The sequence below is a fragment of the Plecotus auritus genome, assembly GCF_963455305.1.
Source record: "Plecotus auritus genome assembly, chromosome: 4".
NCBI lineage: Eukaryota > Metazoa > Chordata > Mammalia > Chiroptera > Vespertilionidae > Plecotus > Plecotus auritus.
This window is the reverse complement of record NC_137775.1, coordinates 192,680,716-192,697,362: the sequence shown is the minus strand read 5'-3', so window position 1 is coordinate 192,697,362 and position 16,647 is coordinate 192,680,716. Positions and strand designations below refer to the sequence as shown.

At 66.2% G+C, this 16,647-nt stretch overlaps 2 protein-coding genes across 4 annotated transcripts; one reads left to right on the top strand and one right to left on the bottom strand.

Moving 5' to 3' along the window:
* Positions 1–177: 177 nt before the first annotated feature.
* Positions 178–9,280, top strand: AEBP1 (AE binding protein 1). 2 transcript variants are annotated; one of them, XM_080664533.1, is made up of 21 exons: positions 178–456; positions 1,943–2,287; positions 2,706–2,768; positions 2,869–2,940; positions 3,084–3,224; positions 3,302–3,370; positions 4,099–4,176; positions 4,315–4,398; positions 4,505–4,552; positions 5,045–5,154; positions 5,227–5,366; positions 5,647–5,731; positions 5,828–5,972; positions 6,072–6,157; positions 6,451–6,574; positions 6,784–6,980; positions 7,119–7,298; positions 7,459–7,810; positions 7,887–8,026; positions 8,158–8,257; positions 8,425–9,280. In XM_080664533.1, exons 1-21 carry the CDS (start codon positions 207–209, stop codon positions 9,039–9,041), a joined length of 3,426 nt encoding a protein of 1,141 aa, XP_080520659.1. In that variant the 5' UTR covers positions 178–206; the 3' UTR covers positions 9,042–9,280. The 2 variants fall into 2 exon arrangements, with proteins under 2 accessions (XP_080520659.1, XP_080520658.1); XM_080664532.1 differs by having other exon boundaries at positions 5,209–5,366.
* Positions 9,281–9,388: 108 nt separating this feature from the next.
* On the bottom strand, positions 9,389–16,068 carry POLD2 (DNA polymerase delta 2, accessory subunit). Of its 2 annotated transcripts, none has more exons than XM_080664905.1 (11): positions 16,020–16,068; positions 14,718–14,965; positions 12,155–12,276; positions 11,890–12,013; positions 11,564–11,678; positions 11,224–11,422; positions 10,894–10,974; positions 10,593–10,750; positions 10,263–10,390; positions 9,981–10,082; positions 9,389–9,623 (listed from the first exon to the last, which is right to left on the bottom strand). In XM_080664905.1, exons 2-11 carry the CDS (start codon positions 14,935–14,937, stop codon positions 9,463–9,465), a joined length of 1,410 nt encoding a protein of 469 aa, XP_080521031.1. In that variant the 5' UTR covers positions 14,938–14,965; positions 16,020–16,068; the 3' UTR covers positions 9,389–9,462. The 2 variants fall into 2 exon arrangements, with proteins under 2 accessions (XP_080521031.1, XP_080521030.1); XM_080664904.1 differs by having other exon boundaries at positions 15,907–16,039.
* Between the last annotated feature and the right edge of the window lie 579 nt (positions 16,069–16,647).

The window sequence follows — 16,647 nt, the reverse complement described above, 5'->3', positions numbered from 1 at the left end:
GAGTCTCCCGCCTCGCCCGCGTCCCCACCGGCCCACGGGCCACTGCCGGGCCGGAGCCCCCGCGTCGCACTCCGGATTCCTCGCGCACCTCATCCCGGATTCCTCCCGCGCCCCACCCCGGAGCCCCACGCCCCCTCCCCATCCACGCCCCCTCCCCATCCACGCCCCACCCGGCCCCCGCCCCCGGTCCCCCAGGCGTGCGCGCCATGGCGGCGGTGCGCGGGGCGCCCCTGCTGGCGCTGCTGGCGCTGCTGGCGCTGTTGCCCGGGGGGCGCCCGCAGACTGTGCTGACGGACGACGAGATCGAGGAGTTCCTCGAGGGCTTCCTGTCGGAGCTGGAGCCCGGGCCGCGGGAGGACGAGGGCGGCCTGGAGCCGCCGCCTCCTGAGCCCACCCTGCGCCTCCGCAAAGCTCAGGCCGGGGACAAGGGGGCGCGCCCGGGGGTGGACGGAGAGGGTAAGTGCCCGCACAGGGGTGCCTCTGGCGGGATCGGGGCCCTGGCACCCCGCGCCTCAGGTGGGACTGGCGGCCTCCTCAGGGCTGGCTGCTGTCCAGCCGCCTGGCGTGAGGACCGGTTCCGTAAAGCACGGGACTGCCCAGATGTCTGGGGACTCCGTGCCAGGCCGCAGCCAGCGCTGGCCCGTAGCCCTTTGGGCACCAGACGCACGCAGCAGGTCTGCTGCCCCGCAGCCCTGATCGGCCCAGCACCTTGTCCCCAGCTCCCAGCCACCCAGGGGGCCAGGCCTGAGCCACAGGGGACTTTGCTGCCCCGCCCCAATCTGCACTGTGACTCTCCTGCTGTCCCAGTGGGGCCCCTCGGCCTCTGTAAGGCACACACTGCTCCTGGCACCGCCAGTGTCCCAGGCTCAGCAGACACTGGAGGGTGCCCGCACCCTCCGGCCTGGCCCCCACCCCCAGAGCTCAGAGACGGGGGAAGACGCTCCCCCGGGGCTCACTGGGAGCGCTCAGTCAGATGATGCATCCCCAAGGCATTCCTTTGGCCTCTTGCGCAATCAGTGGTCGATAAATCTTAGCTGCTTGTGTGCCTTTGGAAGGGTGGCAAGGTCTTGCTGGTCTCTCTTCCAGGAGACCAACCCCTCTCCTTCCTGAGCTCAGCAGCCTCCGCCCCCACTCCAGCTCTTTCCTGGCTCCTACCCTTGTGGGGGGGGGCAGTCCTGGGATCCTCTGTGCCTCCCCCACCTCCAGCTCACATTCCAGGCTTGGATGATGCTGGGGACAGCCCTGTTTCTCCCCAAAGTCTGCATTCTGTGCATTTTCCTGTGTTCCGCCCCTTGGCCCCCCACCCCCTTTGAATTCTCAGCAGCATACAGGCCCCTGCCCCACCCCCACGCAGCTGCTGACTGTCCTCTTTGTGGCCCAGACCCCTGTTGGTTATGGTTCCGACCACCCCTGGCCCGTGCCTCTCATAGGGCGTGGCCACAGGTGCCCCGTACCTTGGAAGCTTCCCTTGCCCCTGAGAGCGCACTGAGGCCCAGCAGTGCCCCCCACCCCCACCGTGCCCTTTGTTTTGGTGGCACTTGGCAGGGAGGAGACTGCCTCCCCCATGAGACTGGGGTGCCCCCCCCCCCCCCAGACATGGAGGGCTTAGTCACCTGGTGCTTTCTCTGTCCAGCACAGAGCAGCACTCCCTGACTGGCCGAGGGGACGTATTGGGAAGGTGCATTGTGACCGGTGGGAGGAGGAGGTGCTCATGGGAGCGGAGCCAGCACGGAGAGGGTGGGTGTGTGCGCCCTGAGCCAAGACGTGCTGACAGCAGTCTTGCAGACAGAACCTGGGTTGCAGTGCCAGCTCTGTCACGGGGCAGTGACGTCCTCTCCCATCTGACCTGGAAATGGGCAAAGAGGAGCGTTAGGGTTGTGGCGGGGCCCAGGGGCACAGAGCGGCTTCTCGTTGATGAGCCCTACATCTGCACCTTGCTCAGCACCTCCAGAAAAGACCAAAGACAAGGGGAAGAAAGGGAAGAAGGACAAAGGCCCCAAGGCGGCCAGGAAGCTGCTAGAGGGATCCCCCAGGCCCCCCAAGGCCACTAAGAAGCCGAAGGAGAAGCCCCCCAAAACCACTAAGAAGCCGAAGGAGAAGCCCCCCAAAACCACTAAGAAGGAGAAGCCACCCAAGGCTACTAAGAAGCCGAAGGAGAAGCCACCCAAAACCACCAGGCGGCCCCCGGCTGGGAAGAGGCCCCCAACACCGACGCCCTCAGAAGCCCCGTGGTGGCCACGGCCCCCGCCCCTCAGCCCCAGCCCCAAGGAGCTGCCGCAGGAGGAAGGTGTGTGTCAGCTCTTCTGGGTGGTGGGCTCTGCCCCGCTGGGCTGCGGGGAGCGAGGGGTGAGGGGGTCCCTGGTGGGTCCTGGGCCCCTGCTTCCTGCAGACCCTCAGGGCCCCCACAGTTGGGACGGAGCTCCCTCAGGTTGCTGGGTGGGTGGGTGGGGGCTTGATGGCCTCGCTGGGGGTTTGCTCTCCGCTGTCCTGGGATCTGTCCCCTGGATCCCACTCAGAGTCACCCCTTGTGTGCTGCTGGGCTCCCCAGGTTACCACCCAGCAGTCGCCCTGGGAATGCCAGCAGGGTGCTGAGGGCAGAGCTCCCAGGCCTCCTGGGAGTGAGTGAGGCCTCGGTGTCAGCAGGGCCCAGGAGCGACCCCTGGCCCGCACAGGCCTCCATCTACTGCGCTGGGTTTGTGTTGCAGGTGGGGCCCTCCCAGGCCCCTGGCCAGGTCCCGGAGGAGAGACGTCTGTGGAGCACCACCCTGGTGAGTGGGAGACCGGCCACCTGGGCTTGTTGGGCTTCCAGGGGCCGGTGGGGGCGTCAGCGAGTGTCTTCCATGGGGCAGCGCTCATGTCTCCTCCCAGAGCCGGAGGAGGAGCCGGAGCAGCCCACCCTGGACTACAACGACCAGATAGAGAGGGAGGACTATGAGGACTGTGAGTAGCCCCCAGCGGTCCGGCCACCACGGGCCCCACCTCCCCACCCAGTCCCAGTCCCCTGCCCTGGGGTCCGCGGATGATCTCCCCGGGACCCCTCCCAGCCCTGCTGCCTCCGCCCGCTCAGCCCACCCTCTCCCCAGTCGAGTACATCCGGCGCCAGAAGCAGCCCAGACCGCCCCCCAGCAGGAGGAGGCCCGAGAGACCCTGGCTCGAGCACCCTGAGGAGAAGGCCGAGCCCCCGGGGCAGGGGGTCGAGGCCCCAGAGGAGGAGGAGAAGATCGGTAGGATGGGGCAGGGGGGTGGGGGCAGTCCTCCCAGGGGCTCTGTGCCCACTGCCTCCCCGTCTCCGTCTCCACAGAGCCGCCTGTGAAGCCCCTTCTGCCCCCCGACTACGGGGACGGCTACGTGATTCCCGACTATGACGACAGTGAGTGCCCGAGGCCAGCGTGGAGGCAGTGACCCGACGTCCTGTGCACCAGCCTTGCTGCCCTCATTCCTCTCCTTGCTCATGCTGGCCTCCCCTTGTCACCCTCCTGGTTCCTGACTCTGCTCTTCTTCCTGCCCCACCTCCCCTGCCCTCTCTGCAACCCCTCCCTCCAGCTCCCTGTCCCCTGCGATGGCTCCCTCTCTGGCTGCAGGCCCAGCAGGTCCTTGTCCTTTTCCCGTCCACCCTCCACCCCTTGGCCAGCTCAGCCCTCGTAACTCACCCCTCCTGATCACTGGTGCCACTTGTCACTCGAGGCTCCCACTCCCTGCCCAGCCCAGCCCAGCTTTCCCCAGGCCGAGCCCTGCTGGGTGGGGCTGCTGACTTCCTGGGGTCTTCCGGCCCCAACTGAGCCCAGGTGGCCTCTCGGTCCAAGAGGACCTCCCCCTCCTCTGGGCCTGTGTGGATTCTTCAAGGCCCACTGACCCCGCTTCCTCATTGTGGCAGGCGCCCGGGGCCGTTCCTGCCTGCTCTCATTGTGGGCCCTGAGAGTAGCTGGGGGGCCCTGGGAGTAGCTGGGGGGCCCTGGGAGTAGCTGGGGGGTCCTGGGAGTAGCTGGGGGGTCCTAGGAGTAGCTGGGGGGCCCTGGGAGTAGCTGGGGGGTCCTAGGAGTAGCTGGGGGGTCCTGGGAGCAGCAGCTGGCCATCTCAGCAGGGCTCTCCCTCCCCCAGTGGACTATTACTTCCGGCCTCCCAGCCCCCGGAAGCCTGACTCTGAGCTGGAGACTGATGAAGAGAAGGAGGAGTTGAGTGAGTGGAATCAGGCTGCCCCCCCCCACCACCACCACCCGCCCACCTCCACCTACCTTCCCAGCTCAGCCTGCCGCCCCAACAAGCCCGGTGAAGCCTGGGGCTGAGGGACAGGCCCTCCCACCTTCCACTTTTCAGAGAAACCCAAAAAGGAGGGCAGCAGCCCCAAGCAGGAGGAGACCGATGACAAGTGGACGCTGGAGAAAGGCAAGGACCACAAAGGTGTGTCTGGGGCTGGGGCAGGGCCCGCACAGCCAGGTCCTGGTGGCAGAACTCTGGGCTCCTGGTGCCCCAGGACCCTCGGCACCAAGTTCTCTCTTGTGCTCAGGGCCCCGGAAGGGTGAGGAGGAAGAGTGGGCTCCAGCGGAGAAAATCAGTGAGTAAGGGCCTAGGAGAGTGGGTGCAGGGTGTGCATGGCGGGCCTGGGGCACGTGACCCCCCAAGGGCACACGTGGGTCCCAACCTGGACTTCCTGCCAGCGCTCCAGGCCTCCAGAGCCCTTTCCTGCTCCTAAGTTCTTGGGGCCTGGAGGGAAGGGGCCTGGAGTGGCTCTGCCCAGCCCAGCCCAACCCCGGGGTACAGAGCTCATGGCACAGGCAGGTGTGCAGACGCCTGAGTGGGTGAGACCTGGGGTGGCTGGGCCCTGGGATGGCTGTCCCGTGATGTCCTGTGCGCCATGGCCTCTGGAGCGGGGCGTCATCAGCCTGTTCTCTGGGGAAGGCCGAGGCCGGGGAGGGGAGCACAGCCTGGGTGGAGCTGCCCTGACTGGCTCCCCGATGTGAGGGGAGAGGGCTCTGGGGTCCTCAGTTCTGAGGTGGGTGGAGGGAGGAATGGAGCCACGGGCCACCAGCCTGGGGTGTGTCTTCAGAGTGCCCCCCCATCGGGATGGAGTCGCACCGCATCGAGGACAACCAGATTCGAGCCTCCTCCATGCTGCGCCACGGCCTGGGCGCCCAGCGGGGCCGGCTCAACATGCAGGTGGGTGCTGGGAGGGGCCCCTCTCCCGGCCAGCCGGCTCCTCCACCCGCTCAGCCTCCCGCTGCCCGGCAGGCCGGTGCCGTTGAGGATGACTACTACGACGGGGCATGGTGTGCCGAGGACGATGCTCGGAACCAATGGATCGAGGTGGACACCAGGAGGACCACCAGGTTCACAGGCGTCATCACTCAGGGCCGCGACTCCACTGTCCAGTACGTCGCTCACAGGCGCTCGGGGGGTGGGGAGCCCCAGGCCCACCTCCATCCCACTCCAGACACTCCTGTGGGCCCCTCAGGCCTCAGCCCCCTCGGCTATGGTGTGTCCCTGGCCACGCAGCGGGCACGGGAGCCACTCCTGATGCCAGGCAGCACCACACACCCCTGCCAGCTCTTAAGTGCTTGGGCCCGCGAGAGGGGCCTCAGCCATGTGACGGCCTAGGACCCAGGCCAGAGACCAGCCTTGCCCTGACCGCCGACCACTGTCGCTCCCCAGTGATGATTTTGTGACCTCCTTCTTCGTGGGCTTCAGCAATGACAGCCAGACGTGGACGATGTACACCAACGGCTACGAGGAAATGGTGGGTACCTGAGCCCTCTGCTCGCTCCCAGCACCTGGGCCTCAGGTGGGCCCGGGCCCAGCATGAGGTGCTGCTCTGAGGCCTGCCTCTCCCCAGACCTTCCACGGGAACGTGGACAAGGACACGCCCGTTCTGAGTGAGCTCCCGGAGCCAGTGGTAGCCCGTTTCATCCGTGTGTACCCCCTCACCTGGAATGGCAGCCTGTGCATGCGCCTCGAGGTGCTGGGCTGCCCCGTGTCCCGTGAGTGCAGGCGGGGGCAGGGGCTTGGAGGGGCGGCTGGAGGACCGGGGCTGGGCTGGCAGCTGACCAGCTCAGGGCCCTGCCTGTCCACTCTTGCAGCTGTCCACAGCTACTACGCGCAGAACGAGGTGGTCACCACCGACGACCTGGACTTCCGGCACCACAGCTACAAGGACATGCGCCAGGTGGGTGCTCGACCCAGGGCACAGGGTCCTTCCAGAGCTCAGGCTGCTGGCTCGCAGGGTCTTGTGTCCGAGCTCCATTTTGCTCTCCTCCCCGACACGGCCCCAGGGGGAGGTGGGCTGGCCCTCGCCTCGGGAAGGAGGAACCCTCCACCCCACACTAGCACCTGAGGGCCGGGCTCCCTGCCTACATGCCTACTACGGAGGCCTTCTCAGGGAGCAGATGGGCAATGCAGGGGCCATGGTCCCTGGGGAGGTGGGTGCTGGCTGTGTGACGGGCCCTCTCTGGTGCCCAGCTGATGAAGGTGGTGAATGAGGAGTGCCCCACCATCACCCGCACGTACAGCCTGGGAAAGAGCTCCCGCGGGCTCAAGATCTACGCCATGGAGATCTCCGACAACCCCGGGGACCATGAGCTGGGTGAGGCCTCCATAGCCCCGAGCCTGGCCCTCCCACAGATTAGAGGCAAGGCCCCGCACTACAGCGCCCCTCCGCCTGCCCTCAGGACCCCGCTTGCTGCGCCCCACAAGCCTCAGCTGCCCAGCCCTCGGAGTGAGGCCAGGTTGTTCCTCCCCAGCCGCCACGCCCCCTCGGTGGGCTGAGCGGTGGCTGAGGCCCTGCCCTTGCAGGGGAGCCGGAGTTCCGCTACACAGCCGGCATCCACGGCAACGAGGTGCTAGGCCGCGAGCTGCTGCTGCTGCTCATGCAGTACCTGTGCCGCGAGTACCGTGACGGGAACCCCCGCGTGCGCAGCCTGGTCCATGACACACGCATCCACCTGGTGCCCTCGCTGAACCCCGACGGCTATGAGGTGGCAGCGCAGATGGTAGGTGCAGGGGAGAGGGATTCGGGTGGTGGCCGGTGCAGGGGACGGGCGGGGGCTGGGGGCAGGCTGGGTGGGCGGGGATGGCATGGGGCAGGTCTGGACCACCCAATTGCCGACACCCCACCCCCACGCACCCAGGGCTCAGAGTTCGGGAACTGGGCACTGGGGCTGTGGACCGAGGAGGGCTTCGACATCTACGAGGACTTCCCAGACCTCAACTCTGTGCTCTGGGGAGCGGAGGAGAGGAAGTGGGTCCCTTACCGGGTTCCCAACAACAACCTGCCCATCCCCGAACGCTACCTCTCCCCGGACGCCACGGTGAGGCCGCTGCCTGGCCAGCAGGGTCAGGGGAGCAGCCGGGGCCCTGGAGCTCCGGGGCACTGACTGCGGGGCTGGGGGTCGGGGCGGGAGGGCAGTACAGGTCTCCATGGAGGGCGGTGGAAGCCGCGGCCCAGAACTCACTCGGAGCCGCCCCCAGGTGTCCACTGAGGTCCGTGCCATCATCGCCTGGATGGAGAAGAACCCGTTCGTGCTGGGGGCGAACCTGAATGGCGGCGAGCGGCTCGTGTCCTATCCCTATGACATGGCCCGCACGCCGAGCCAGGAACAGCTGATGGCTGCAGCCCTGGCAGCCGCCCGCGGAGAGGACCAGGACGAGGTGTCTGAGGCCCAGGAGACCCCAGACCATGCCATCTTCCGCTGGCTGGCCATCTCCTTCGCCTCCACCCACCTCACCATGACCGAGCCCTACCGGGGAGGGTGCCAAGCGCAGGACCACACCGGGGGCATGGGCATCGTCAACGGGGCCAAGTGGAACCCCAGATCCGGGAGTGAGTCGACTGGGGCAGGGCCGCGGTGGGGCGTGTGGGGTGGGGTGAGGGTGACGGTTCTGTCTGCTCCCACCAGCCATCAATGACTTCAGTTACCTGCACACCAACTGCCTGGAGCTCTCCATCTACCTGGGCTGCGACAAGTTCCCCCACGAGAGCGAGCTGCCCCGAGAGTGGGAGAACACCAAGGAAGCCCTGCTCACCTTCATGGAGCAGGTGGGGCTGGGGGCGGGGCAGCACCAGGGAGTCCAGGAAGGGCTGTGACTCCCACCCAGAGGGGCCTGGACAGGGCAGGGGCGCAGGCCGCAGGGTCAGCCTGTGGACACCGCCCTCACCCCTTCCGGCAGGTTCACCGCGGCATCAAGGGGGTTGTGACGGATGAACAGGGCATCCCTATTGCCAACGCCACCATCTCCGTGAGTGGCATTAACCACGGTGTGAAGACAGGTACCTGCTTGTACACCTCTCCCCACGTCCCAAGGTGGGGGCCCAATCTGTGTTGGTCCCGGCAGCCCCGGTCCTCCGGGCGCCTCCAGACGCTGGGGTCTGCCCAGCAGAGGGGCCTGGGGCCTGGGTGGGGGCCCTCCAGCAGCCGAACCCACCTTCCCCTGCAGCCCCTGGCGGCGATTACTGGCGCATCCTGAACCCCGGGGAGTACCGCGTGACCGCGCAGGCGGAGGGCTACACGCCCAGCGCCAAGACCTGCAACGTGGACTACGACATCGGGGCCACGCAGTGCAACTTCGTCCTGGCGCGCTCCAACTGGAAGCGCATTCGGGAGATCCTGGCCATGAACGGGAACCGGCCCATCCCGCGCATCGACCCTTCACGCCCTATGACCCCCCAGCAGCGGCGCCTGCAGCACCGCCGCCTGCAGTACCGGCTGCGCATGCGTGAACAGATGCGGCTTCGCCGCCTCAACGCCACTGCGGGCCCAGCCACCACCCCTACGCTGCCCCCCATGCTGCTCCCCACCCCCTCCCTTGCCCCCTCCTCCGTCCCCAACTCCACCCTGGGGCCCTGGGGCTTTCCGCCTGAGCCCACGGCTGACTGGGGGGAGTCCGAGACCGAGACCTACACGGAGGTGGTGACAGAGTTGGGGACTGAGGAGTTTGGGACTGAGTTGGGGCCCGCGGAGGAGGAGGAGTGGGAAGAGGGGGAGGTGGCCGCAGGCCCGGAGCTCCCCTTCACCACGGTGGAGACCTACACGGTGAACTTTGGGGACTTCTGAGGACAGGTCTGAAACGCTGGAGCCCATGCCAGGGTCACAAACTGGGCCCGCTCGGCAGCCGTCAGCACACCAAGGCCCCCTGGTGTGGCACACACACGCGCACCACCTCAGAGCCAGGTCTGCCAGGCTCCTGGACTGCCCCGGCCTCAGAGGTCGGACCCTGCAGGCGGAGCTGGAGGCGAGCCCAGGGCAGCCTTGTTACCTGCTGCCCAGGCCACACTAATAAACAAGCTCATGGCACAGGTGTCCCTGACCGCCGGCCTGACCGGCTGGGGAACGGGCAGGAGGCCCACGCGGTGTGGGCTCCCCCACAGGAGGGCGCGGGCGCAGCACAGTTCCACCCAGATCACCCGTGAGCCGTCAGGTTTATTTACAGACAAGCTGCTCTGTGCTGACACCAGGGCAGGGCCACCGCCACGACTCAGGGGCCCAGACCCAGGCCTCCCAGGACGTCATCCTCGGCCCCGAAGCCCGAGAAGCTGATGGGCTGGCAGGCCAGGCTGCGCAGGTTCACCAGGCAGGCTGTCTGCGTGGCACTGAAGTCTGGCACAGCCACCAACAGCACCGTCTGGTCCTCGGGGCCTGCAAACAAGACACGTGGGGACCCACTTTAGGGTCTGGGTGAGCCCGCCTCAAAGGGAAGTCACCACGAGACACAGGAGTCTCCATCAGCACATGGGAGTGCTGACCACAGAGCTGCTTTGGGCCAGAAATGGAAAGGGCCGAGGACACCCTAAAAGTCAAAGGCTAGCGTGACGCCGACCAGAGATGAGCCCTGACAGGGCACGGGCGCGCACAGTTCAGCGCCTGGTCGGCACGCAGTTAGCCAGCGCCCGGTGGGCCTGGGCTCCAGTGCCGATTTTTCCATGAGCCTTGTCCCCAGATGAATGTGAGTCCTTGTGACAGTCCCGGCCAGGGGCCCCAGAAGAGAAAGCTTACCTCGGATGATTTTGGAGCCAAAGCTGGGGGTGTTGCCACAGAAGTAGACGTGGGGGCACTCCAGAAAGATGAATGGGTCGCTTTTGTAGAAAGGGTAGCAACCTAGAGAAGGGGGCCGACAGCTGAGCGCGGGCGATTCTAGGGCAGCTCCCAGAACAGCATCGCACTCAGGGGCAAGGCTGGCAAGTGCAAATCCACGCGGGAACCCGCCGGGCATCACGGGGCCACCAGGCCTTCCCTGGCCTCTGGTCCCAGCCCACACAGCTGAGCCCCGTGCGTTACCCAGGGTATCGGGGGCCGTGGGGCTGATGTGACGGACGCGCAGGGTCCACTCCAGGATCTCCAGGTGGTCCTCCATGCTGCTGTACCGGAAAATGTCACTCACGTTCTGTCCCGCCGTGCCCAGGAACCTGCAGGGCAAGGGCGTCTGACACCTGCACTCCTCCCTCGGGCAGCCTGAGCTCACCAGGCGCACGTGGGGGTGTCCCCAGCCCCCCTTAGGAAAGGGGCCAATCGAGGTGGGCTCTCTGCAGTCCTGGACCCAACCCTCCCCGCCGGGTGCCACTGAGGCCAAAGGCCATGGGCAGGCTGCAGTTGGGCTGTGCTGGCTACCTGACTCCATCGATGGTGGCCTGGTAGGGGTTGGTGACCAGCTGCAGCGTAGAGTAGGCGGTGGCCAGTGGGAACATGCAGGGGTGCAGGGGCTGCTGGGGGAGTGTGTAGTTCGTTGGGTCAAACTCGCCTGGCATCACGTCCACGGGTACCGAGGCCTGGAGGGCACAGGGCAGGGGAGCTTTGGGGCTGCCACCCAGCATGCAGCCTGGAGCCCATCCGATGCCCTTTGCCACCTGCCTTCTGGTGCCCGGCCGCAGCCTCAGTGCCCATCCCACCCCTGCCAGCCCCGGGCGCTCACACTCAGCTGCAGGAGGATCTCGTCCAGCATCTTGACGGCCTCCACGCTGGCGGCCTGGGTTTTCTTGGTCAGGTACTTGGCCTGGGAGTAGAGCATAGGCTGTGAGGCCCTGGGGAGTCTCAGATCAGAGGGTCACCTAGCCACTGCCTGGGGCACTGGGCTGGGAGCAGAGCAGAGCCCTCCGGCAGGGGACAGAGGCAGGGGCTGAGCCAGGACGGTCCCTGAGCAAAGGTGGCCCCGGCATCACTATTGTGCACTGCCCACGAGAACTGCAAGACCCAGTGCCTGACGCAGGGAAGGAGGGGCTGCTGCGGGCAGCTGGTGCTCTACCTTGTTGATGGAATCTCTGCTCTGGGTGCTGTGGCTGAGGAGATTCCCAGCAAGGATGACCCTGGACACGTGGGCAGCACTGCACTGCTCCCCCTCGTCCCCCAGCTGCCCCGTCACCACGTCCACCAGCAGCTGGGTGCCCAGGAGGCTCTCGCCCCCGCCGCCACCCAGGCCCAGGCCGGACACCAGCAGCACAAACCTGCAGCACAAGTCGGGGTGCTCTGGGTGCCATGGAAACAAGTGCCCCCACCCCCATCACCTTCACAGGTGAGCAGGAAGATGGAGCCCAGGGACCATAATTCCCCTGGACCACTGCCCGGGGCCCCAAGCACCTGCTCACCTGTCTAGGTCAAGGGGCGGTGCAGGCGTCTGAGGAGCCAGCCCTGCGAAGCAGTGGTCCTCCACCAAGAACTTGCCGTCATCCCTCACGGAGCCCAGCACGGCCAGCACCGTCCCTGCGAGCAGCAGTGTCAGGCCCAGGAGGGGGCTGAGGGACCACCTCCTCCATCACACACGGCAAAGCCTGCCACTGCGCTGCCGTGATGGCGAGTTCCCACTCCGGACCGGCTTCCTGGGACACTGCCTTCGGGCAGAGGCAGGAAGAACTGACCCCTACCTGGGTCTCACCCACGGCCGAGGCACAGGCCACCCCGCCCCACTCCCCACCTGTGACCAGCCTGGACACGTCGATGGTGCCTTCCAGTCTGATACGCTGCAATTCATCTTCCAGGACCAGCTCATCGTCCGGGTGGGTGTACTTGCTCCGGGGGGGCTGGGGGAGCAGGTTGTGCTGGAAGGCAGAGGTGAAGGGTGGTCGGGGCCAGAGTCCACCGGGGCTCCCATGCTTGCTCACCGAGATGGCCCCCCTGCCCAGCCCCGAATCCCGGGGTCCGGGGCAAGCAGCCCACTGTCCCCAGGGACGTGTGCTCACCTCCTCGCTGACCTCCCGCAGGATGGAGGGCTGCAGCGGCATGGCCTTGAAGAGAGTCCCCACCACACAGCACTTCTCCCCGGGCTGCAGCTCACACAGCTTCTTCACTCGGACCCCGCTGCCTGGGCACGAGACCTGAGCTCAGGGACCAGGCGGCCCTCCTGCACCCCCTCCCCCACAGGGCACGGAAACAGGCCGCCCAGGGACCCCGCCTCTGCCGGGAGGGCGAGCCCACACCTAAAGGATCGCTTGGCCCAGGGGGACGGGACTCGGGATGTGGATGGGCCCTGGATGGGTCCGTGTGAGAAGCAGACATGCAGAGAGGGTGCTGCCTGCGGGGACAGGGCCACAGCCTGCAGCACCAGCAGTCATGGAGCCGGGGGAGGCGGGAAGGACCCTCCCTGGAGCCTCTGAGGGCGTGCAGCCTGTGACACCTGGAGCCCAGACTCTGGCCTCCGGACTGGAGGATACACGTGCTTTAAGCTACCAGGTTTGGCTGTTGTTACAGCAGCCACGGGCCTGAGACAGGCACTGCCTCGTTTATACCGACATTAGAGCACTGGTTCTTAGGAAGACAGATGTACCACGTCGCCACACAGCCCTGTCTGAAAAATGTAACAAGTTCCTTTAAGATTTGGATTCTTCCGAGAGCTCCACAAATGCTTCATCCTCTGAAAACAGAGACACCGCCAAATCAAACCACATCCCCGTCGGCTCCCCGTGGAGTCCGGCGCCTGGGGTCCTGGGAACACCGCAGGGACCATCAGGATGCACAGTACAGGCTGGTCCTCAGGGGTCAGAGGGAGGAAGAGCGCAGGTTCCCGAAGACCCTGGACCTGTCAGCCCCCAGGCCTGGGGAGAACGCCATCAGGAGGTGATGGGATCATGTGGCTGTGGGACCAGCCCCTTCCTCAGCTCAGCCGACTGCAGCATGAGCCCCTCCTGCCTGGAATCACCAAGAGCATACCACAGATCTACCGCCGGGGGCGTGGAGAAGTCGTTCAGAACAAGATGAGGGCGCCAACACCGGACACAAATGCCAGACGCCAACGGGAACCACAGACCCCAACGCCCCAACATCGGAGCCGCATTCACCCCCAGGCGGCTATGCCGAGCACTGTGCATGGAGCTCCCCCGGCCTGGCAGCCCCATCGTGCGGCTGAGGAAACCGAGGCACAGAGGCTAAGCAACATGTCTGAGCACCAGGCAGAGCTCACAGCCACTGTGTCCAGTGCCACACGGCTGCCAAGACAGCAATGGAGGTCCTGATGGCTGAGGTGGCCCCTGGAAGCACAGGACATTCACACGGAGGTCCCGAGGGAGTCTGGAGACGGAGCCGGCGGGAGAAGGGAGAGCCACAGGCAAGAAAGGGCGGCTTGTTCAGGAAGCAGGGGAATGGAGAGGCGCTTCTGGCACAGGGTGGGCTCCGGAGAGGACCCCGGGTCACACTGGAGGCCGCATGAAGGTGTTCGGGGTGAAGCCAGCATGAGAGCCGGGCCCGTGAGGAGCAATGCTGCCCACGAGTCCCGTGCACTGTGGGCCACGGTCGGGGTTCCTGACCCCAGTCTGTGCGCAGGATGCAGCGGCTGTTCCATCTCTGGGGAGTTCTGTTCGCAGCAGTAGGGACTGGAAGAGAAATGTGGTACCAGAGAAGGCGCTGCTGTAAGGAATCTAAAAGGTGTCAGCGACACAGGGCCTGAGGGTGAGCCCGGGGCTCTCAGGGAAGTGAGAAGGGCCCTGGGAGGAGACCCTGACTCTGTGGCAGAAGGTGAAAACACTGCCTGCAGTACAGAAAACAACGCCTCTAGCGAACGTGACCATCTAGCTGGGAGCCGCTGATAAAACCAGAGTCCATCCAACTGGCCTGCGGGGTGGGCCTGGGCACCGAGCTTCCCAAAGCTTCCCTGGGGGGCCAGTGTGCAGCCAGGGCTGAGACCCCGCGCCTGGTGCCGGGGCAGTAAAAGCGGGTAAGACAGGGTCTCACCTACACAATGCCAGCTTAGTAACAGAAACAGGCTAACTAAAAACGACACGGACAGCCACTCGTACGGCGACAATGGGAGAACGCAGGATCTCCCAAAATGTGAAACGGGTCCCGGTTCACCACCAAGAATAACTTAACTGCAGGAGAGGCCACCAAGGAAGACACGGGCAAAAAAAAAACAACAACTCTGCACTGCCCAGGCCACGTACCGAGGAAAGCGAGAGAACAGGCACGGAGGCCGGGCAGAGAGGTCGAGAGGTCATGACAACAGGCCCCTCCAGGGTGATGGGCGCCTCCAAGGGAGGTGGGTGCCCCCTGCACTGAGGACAAGGAAGACATGTCCCTACGCCATGCAATACCACCGTTACCATCAAACTAGGCCCTGCAGCCGCTGACCAACCTCAGTGACACCTGACTTTAACCCCTCAGCACTGAAGACACCGAGGCTGAAAGCGGTTGCTCTCCAGGCCTGGGGGAGGGGATACATGACGGTCCCAGTTCTGCCAGGTCTCAGGCGTCGCTAAAGCCTAGGTTCCTCCCGGCGGGTGGGAGGAGGCACTTCCCACACTGGTCACTTACCCCACTGCTGCTGGGCCCGGCTTACCAGGAAGGGCCTCATCTGGAGGAGGCGGGTGGCATAGATGTGGGCATACTGACGGCTAAAGCTGCGCTCCCCCAGCCGGAAGGGCTGGGAGGAGTTGGTGTAAGTCGCCACGGGCACTCGGGCAAAGGTGGCGTTGCTGGCCGACGGCGGGGACAGCAGCGTGTGGGGCCTCTGGGCAGCCTGCTCGGCAAACATGGTGTGTTCCAGGCCAAGGAGGTGGTCCCTGTGAGCACACAGACACTCCTGCAACCCCTGCCCCCCCCCCACAGGGCCGCTCTCCTGGTGTGTCTGCACCCAGCTGACCATCGGAGCGGACCACCAGGCACCCACAGGCCTCGGGGACGGAGGGGAAGGCTGCAAGCCCGTTAGAGGGCCGAGCGGCTAGGGAAACGGTTGTGCTGGATGCACAACCCTGCACTCACCCGAGGGAAGAGCTCTCCAAACCGCCCTGTCCCCTGCCTGCCCCCCACCTCCACCTGAGCAACTACCAGGTCTCCAGTCCACAGGCCCCAAAGGAATCCTCTGCCCGTCCAGCGCCCCAGCACCTGCTCCATCTCGGGGCGTGAGGCCAGACAATCCTGCCCCATAAGCCTATTACTGTGTAACACAAGCAGGTGTCAGCCCTGTGCTCAGAACTCGCCAAAGCTTTTCCACGGCGCTGAGTGAAACCCCCAGTCCCTACAGTGGCCTGTAAGATCTGTCCCTGCCCTGGGTCCCCCCAATAACCCACACGAGGGGCTCCCGCACTCTCCCTCGTCGTGGCTCACATCTCGCCTCCTCCTGCCCAACCCTCCCTGCACTTCTGCTTCTTCGGGGTGTTTTCTCCCGGCATTCACCTCCTAACACGGTGCGTTTAAAGGTTCCTCTCGGGGACTGCAGAGGTGCAGCGCCGGACCCTCCCAGCCGCAGCCCCAGGCCCAGCCCGACCCGGCGGCAGGCGTCCGAGCCCCAGGGCTACCCCGTGCGCGCGAGAGGGGCCCCGCCACGCAGACCCGGACGAGGCCCACCGACTCCTCTCCCTCCCGGAACCGCCGTGGTTGACTGTCGATTTCCACCCGGCAGATCTGGGAAGGGTCTGATTCACTTTCAGCCCAAACGTGCAGAGGGGGATAGAGGGGGGGGCTGCACCCGGCCGCAGTCCCGGATGGAGCCCCGCCGGCCTACCCGCGCGCCCGCTCGAGGGGAACAGCGGAGACCGGCTCAGAGTCCGCGAGACGCCCCTCAGCCCCCGGCCCAGGCGCCCCCACGCCGCCGGGACCACTCCGGACGTCTCTCACCTCGCCGCGCGCGCGCCCGGGCCCACCCTCCGCCGCGCGCCGCATCCGCCAATCTGAGCGCCCTGCCCGCCCATCGCCGAATCCCACCAATCGCCGAGCGCCTCGCTCTGTCCATCACCGCGGGGCCTGCCCACCGCCATGCGCCGTTACCCGCCAACCGCGCGCCCCGCCCGCCACCATCGCAACCCTCCAATCCGCGCACGCCCCACCCCACCCGTCGCCGAGCGCCCGGTCTCTGGTTGCTGCGCGTGCGCGGAGTCACGCCCCCGTTCCCCGGGCAACGCGGGGCGGCGCTTGCGCCAAGGGACCCGTGTGCGCGTTGGGCGTCCAGTCTTCCAGACGGGACCCTCCTAGGAGGCCGTTCCCCCCACCCCAGGTCTTCGTGCCTTCGGGGTAGTTGGCGCCCTTCGCGCTACCCCAGGACCTGCCAGTCGCCAGGCTCTGCGGCGGCCGCCGTGCTGACCACGGTAGGTGCACGGAGCCCGCAGGCTGCATACCTGGGGGAGCGGGTGAAAGGGCAGAGACTCCGTTTTTGTGCGAAGCCCCTCAGCCTGTCCCCAGAATAACCTCCCTTCCGGGAAAGACGACAGAAAGCAGCTGGGCCAGGGGTGGGCAAACTTTTTGACTG

Bases quoted from the DNA above. Each gene is read 5' to 3' on its own strand.
- AEBP1 (XM_080664532.1), top strand. From the start codon at position 207: ATGGCGGCGGTGCGCGGGGCGCCCCTGCTGGCGCTGCTGGCGCTGCTG. The intron at 5,732-5,827 runs GTGGGTACCTGA...GCCTCTCCCCAG, and splicing joins CCAACGGCTACGAGGAAATG to ACCTTCCACGGGAACGTGGA. The intron at 7,811-7,886 runs GTGAGTCGACTG...TGCTCCCACCAG, and splicing joins GTGGAACCCCAGATCCGGGA to CCATCAATGACTTCAGTTAC.
- POLD2 (XM_080664905.1), bottom strand. From the start codon at position 14,937: ATGTTTGCCGAGCAGGCTGCCCAGAGGCCCCACACGCTGCTGTCCCCG. The intron at 10,975-11,223 runs GTAGAGCACCAG...CTCTACTCCCAG, and splicing joins GCAGAGATTCCATCAACAAG to GCCAAGTACCTGACCAAGAA. The intron at 10,751-10,893 runs GTGAGCGCCCGG...TGTGCCCTCCAG, and splicing joins AGATCCTCCTGCAGCTGAGT to GCCTCGGTACCCGTGGACGT.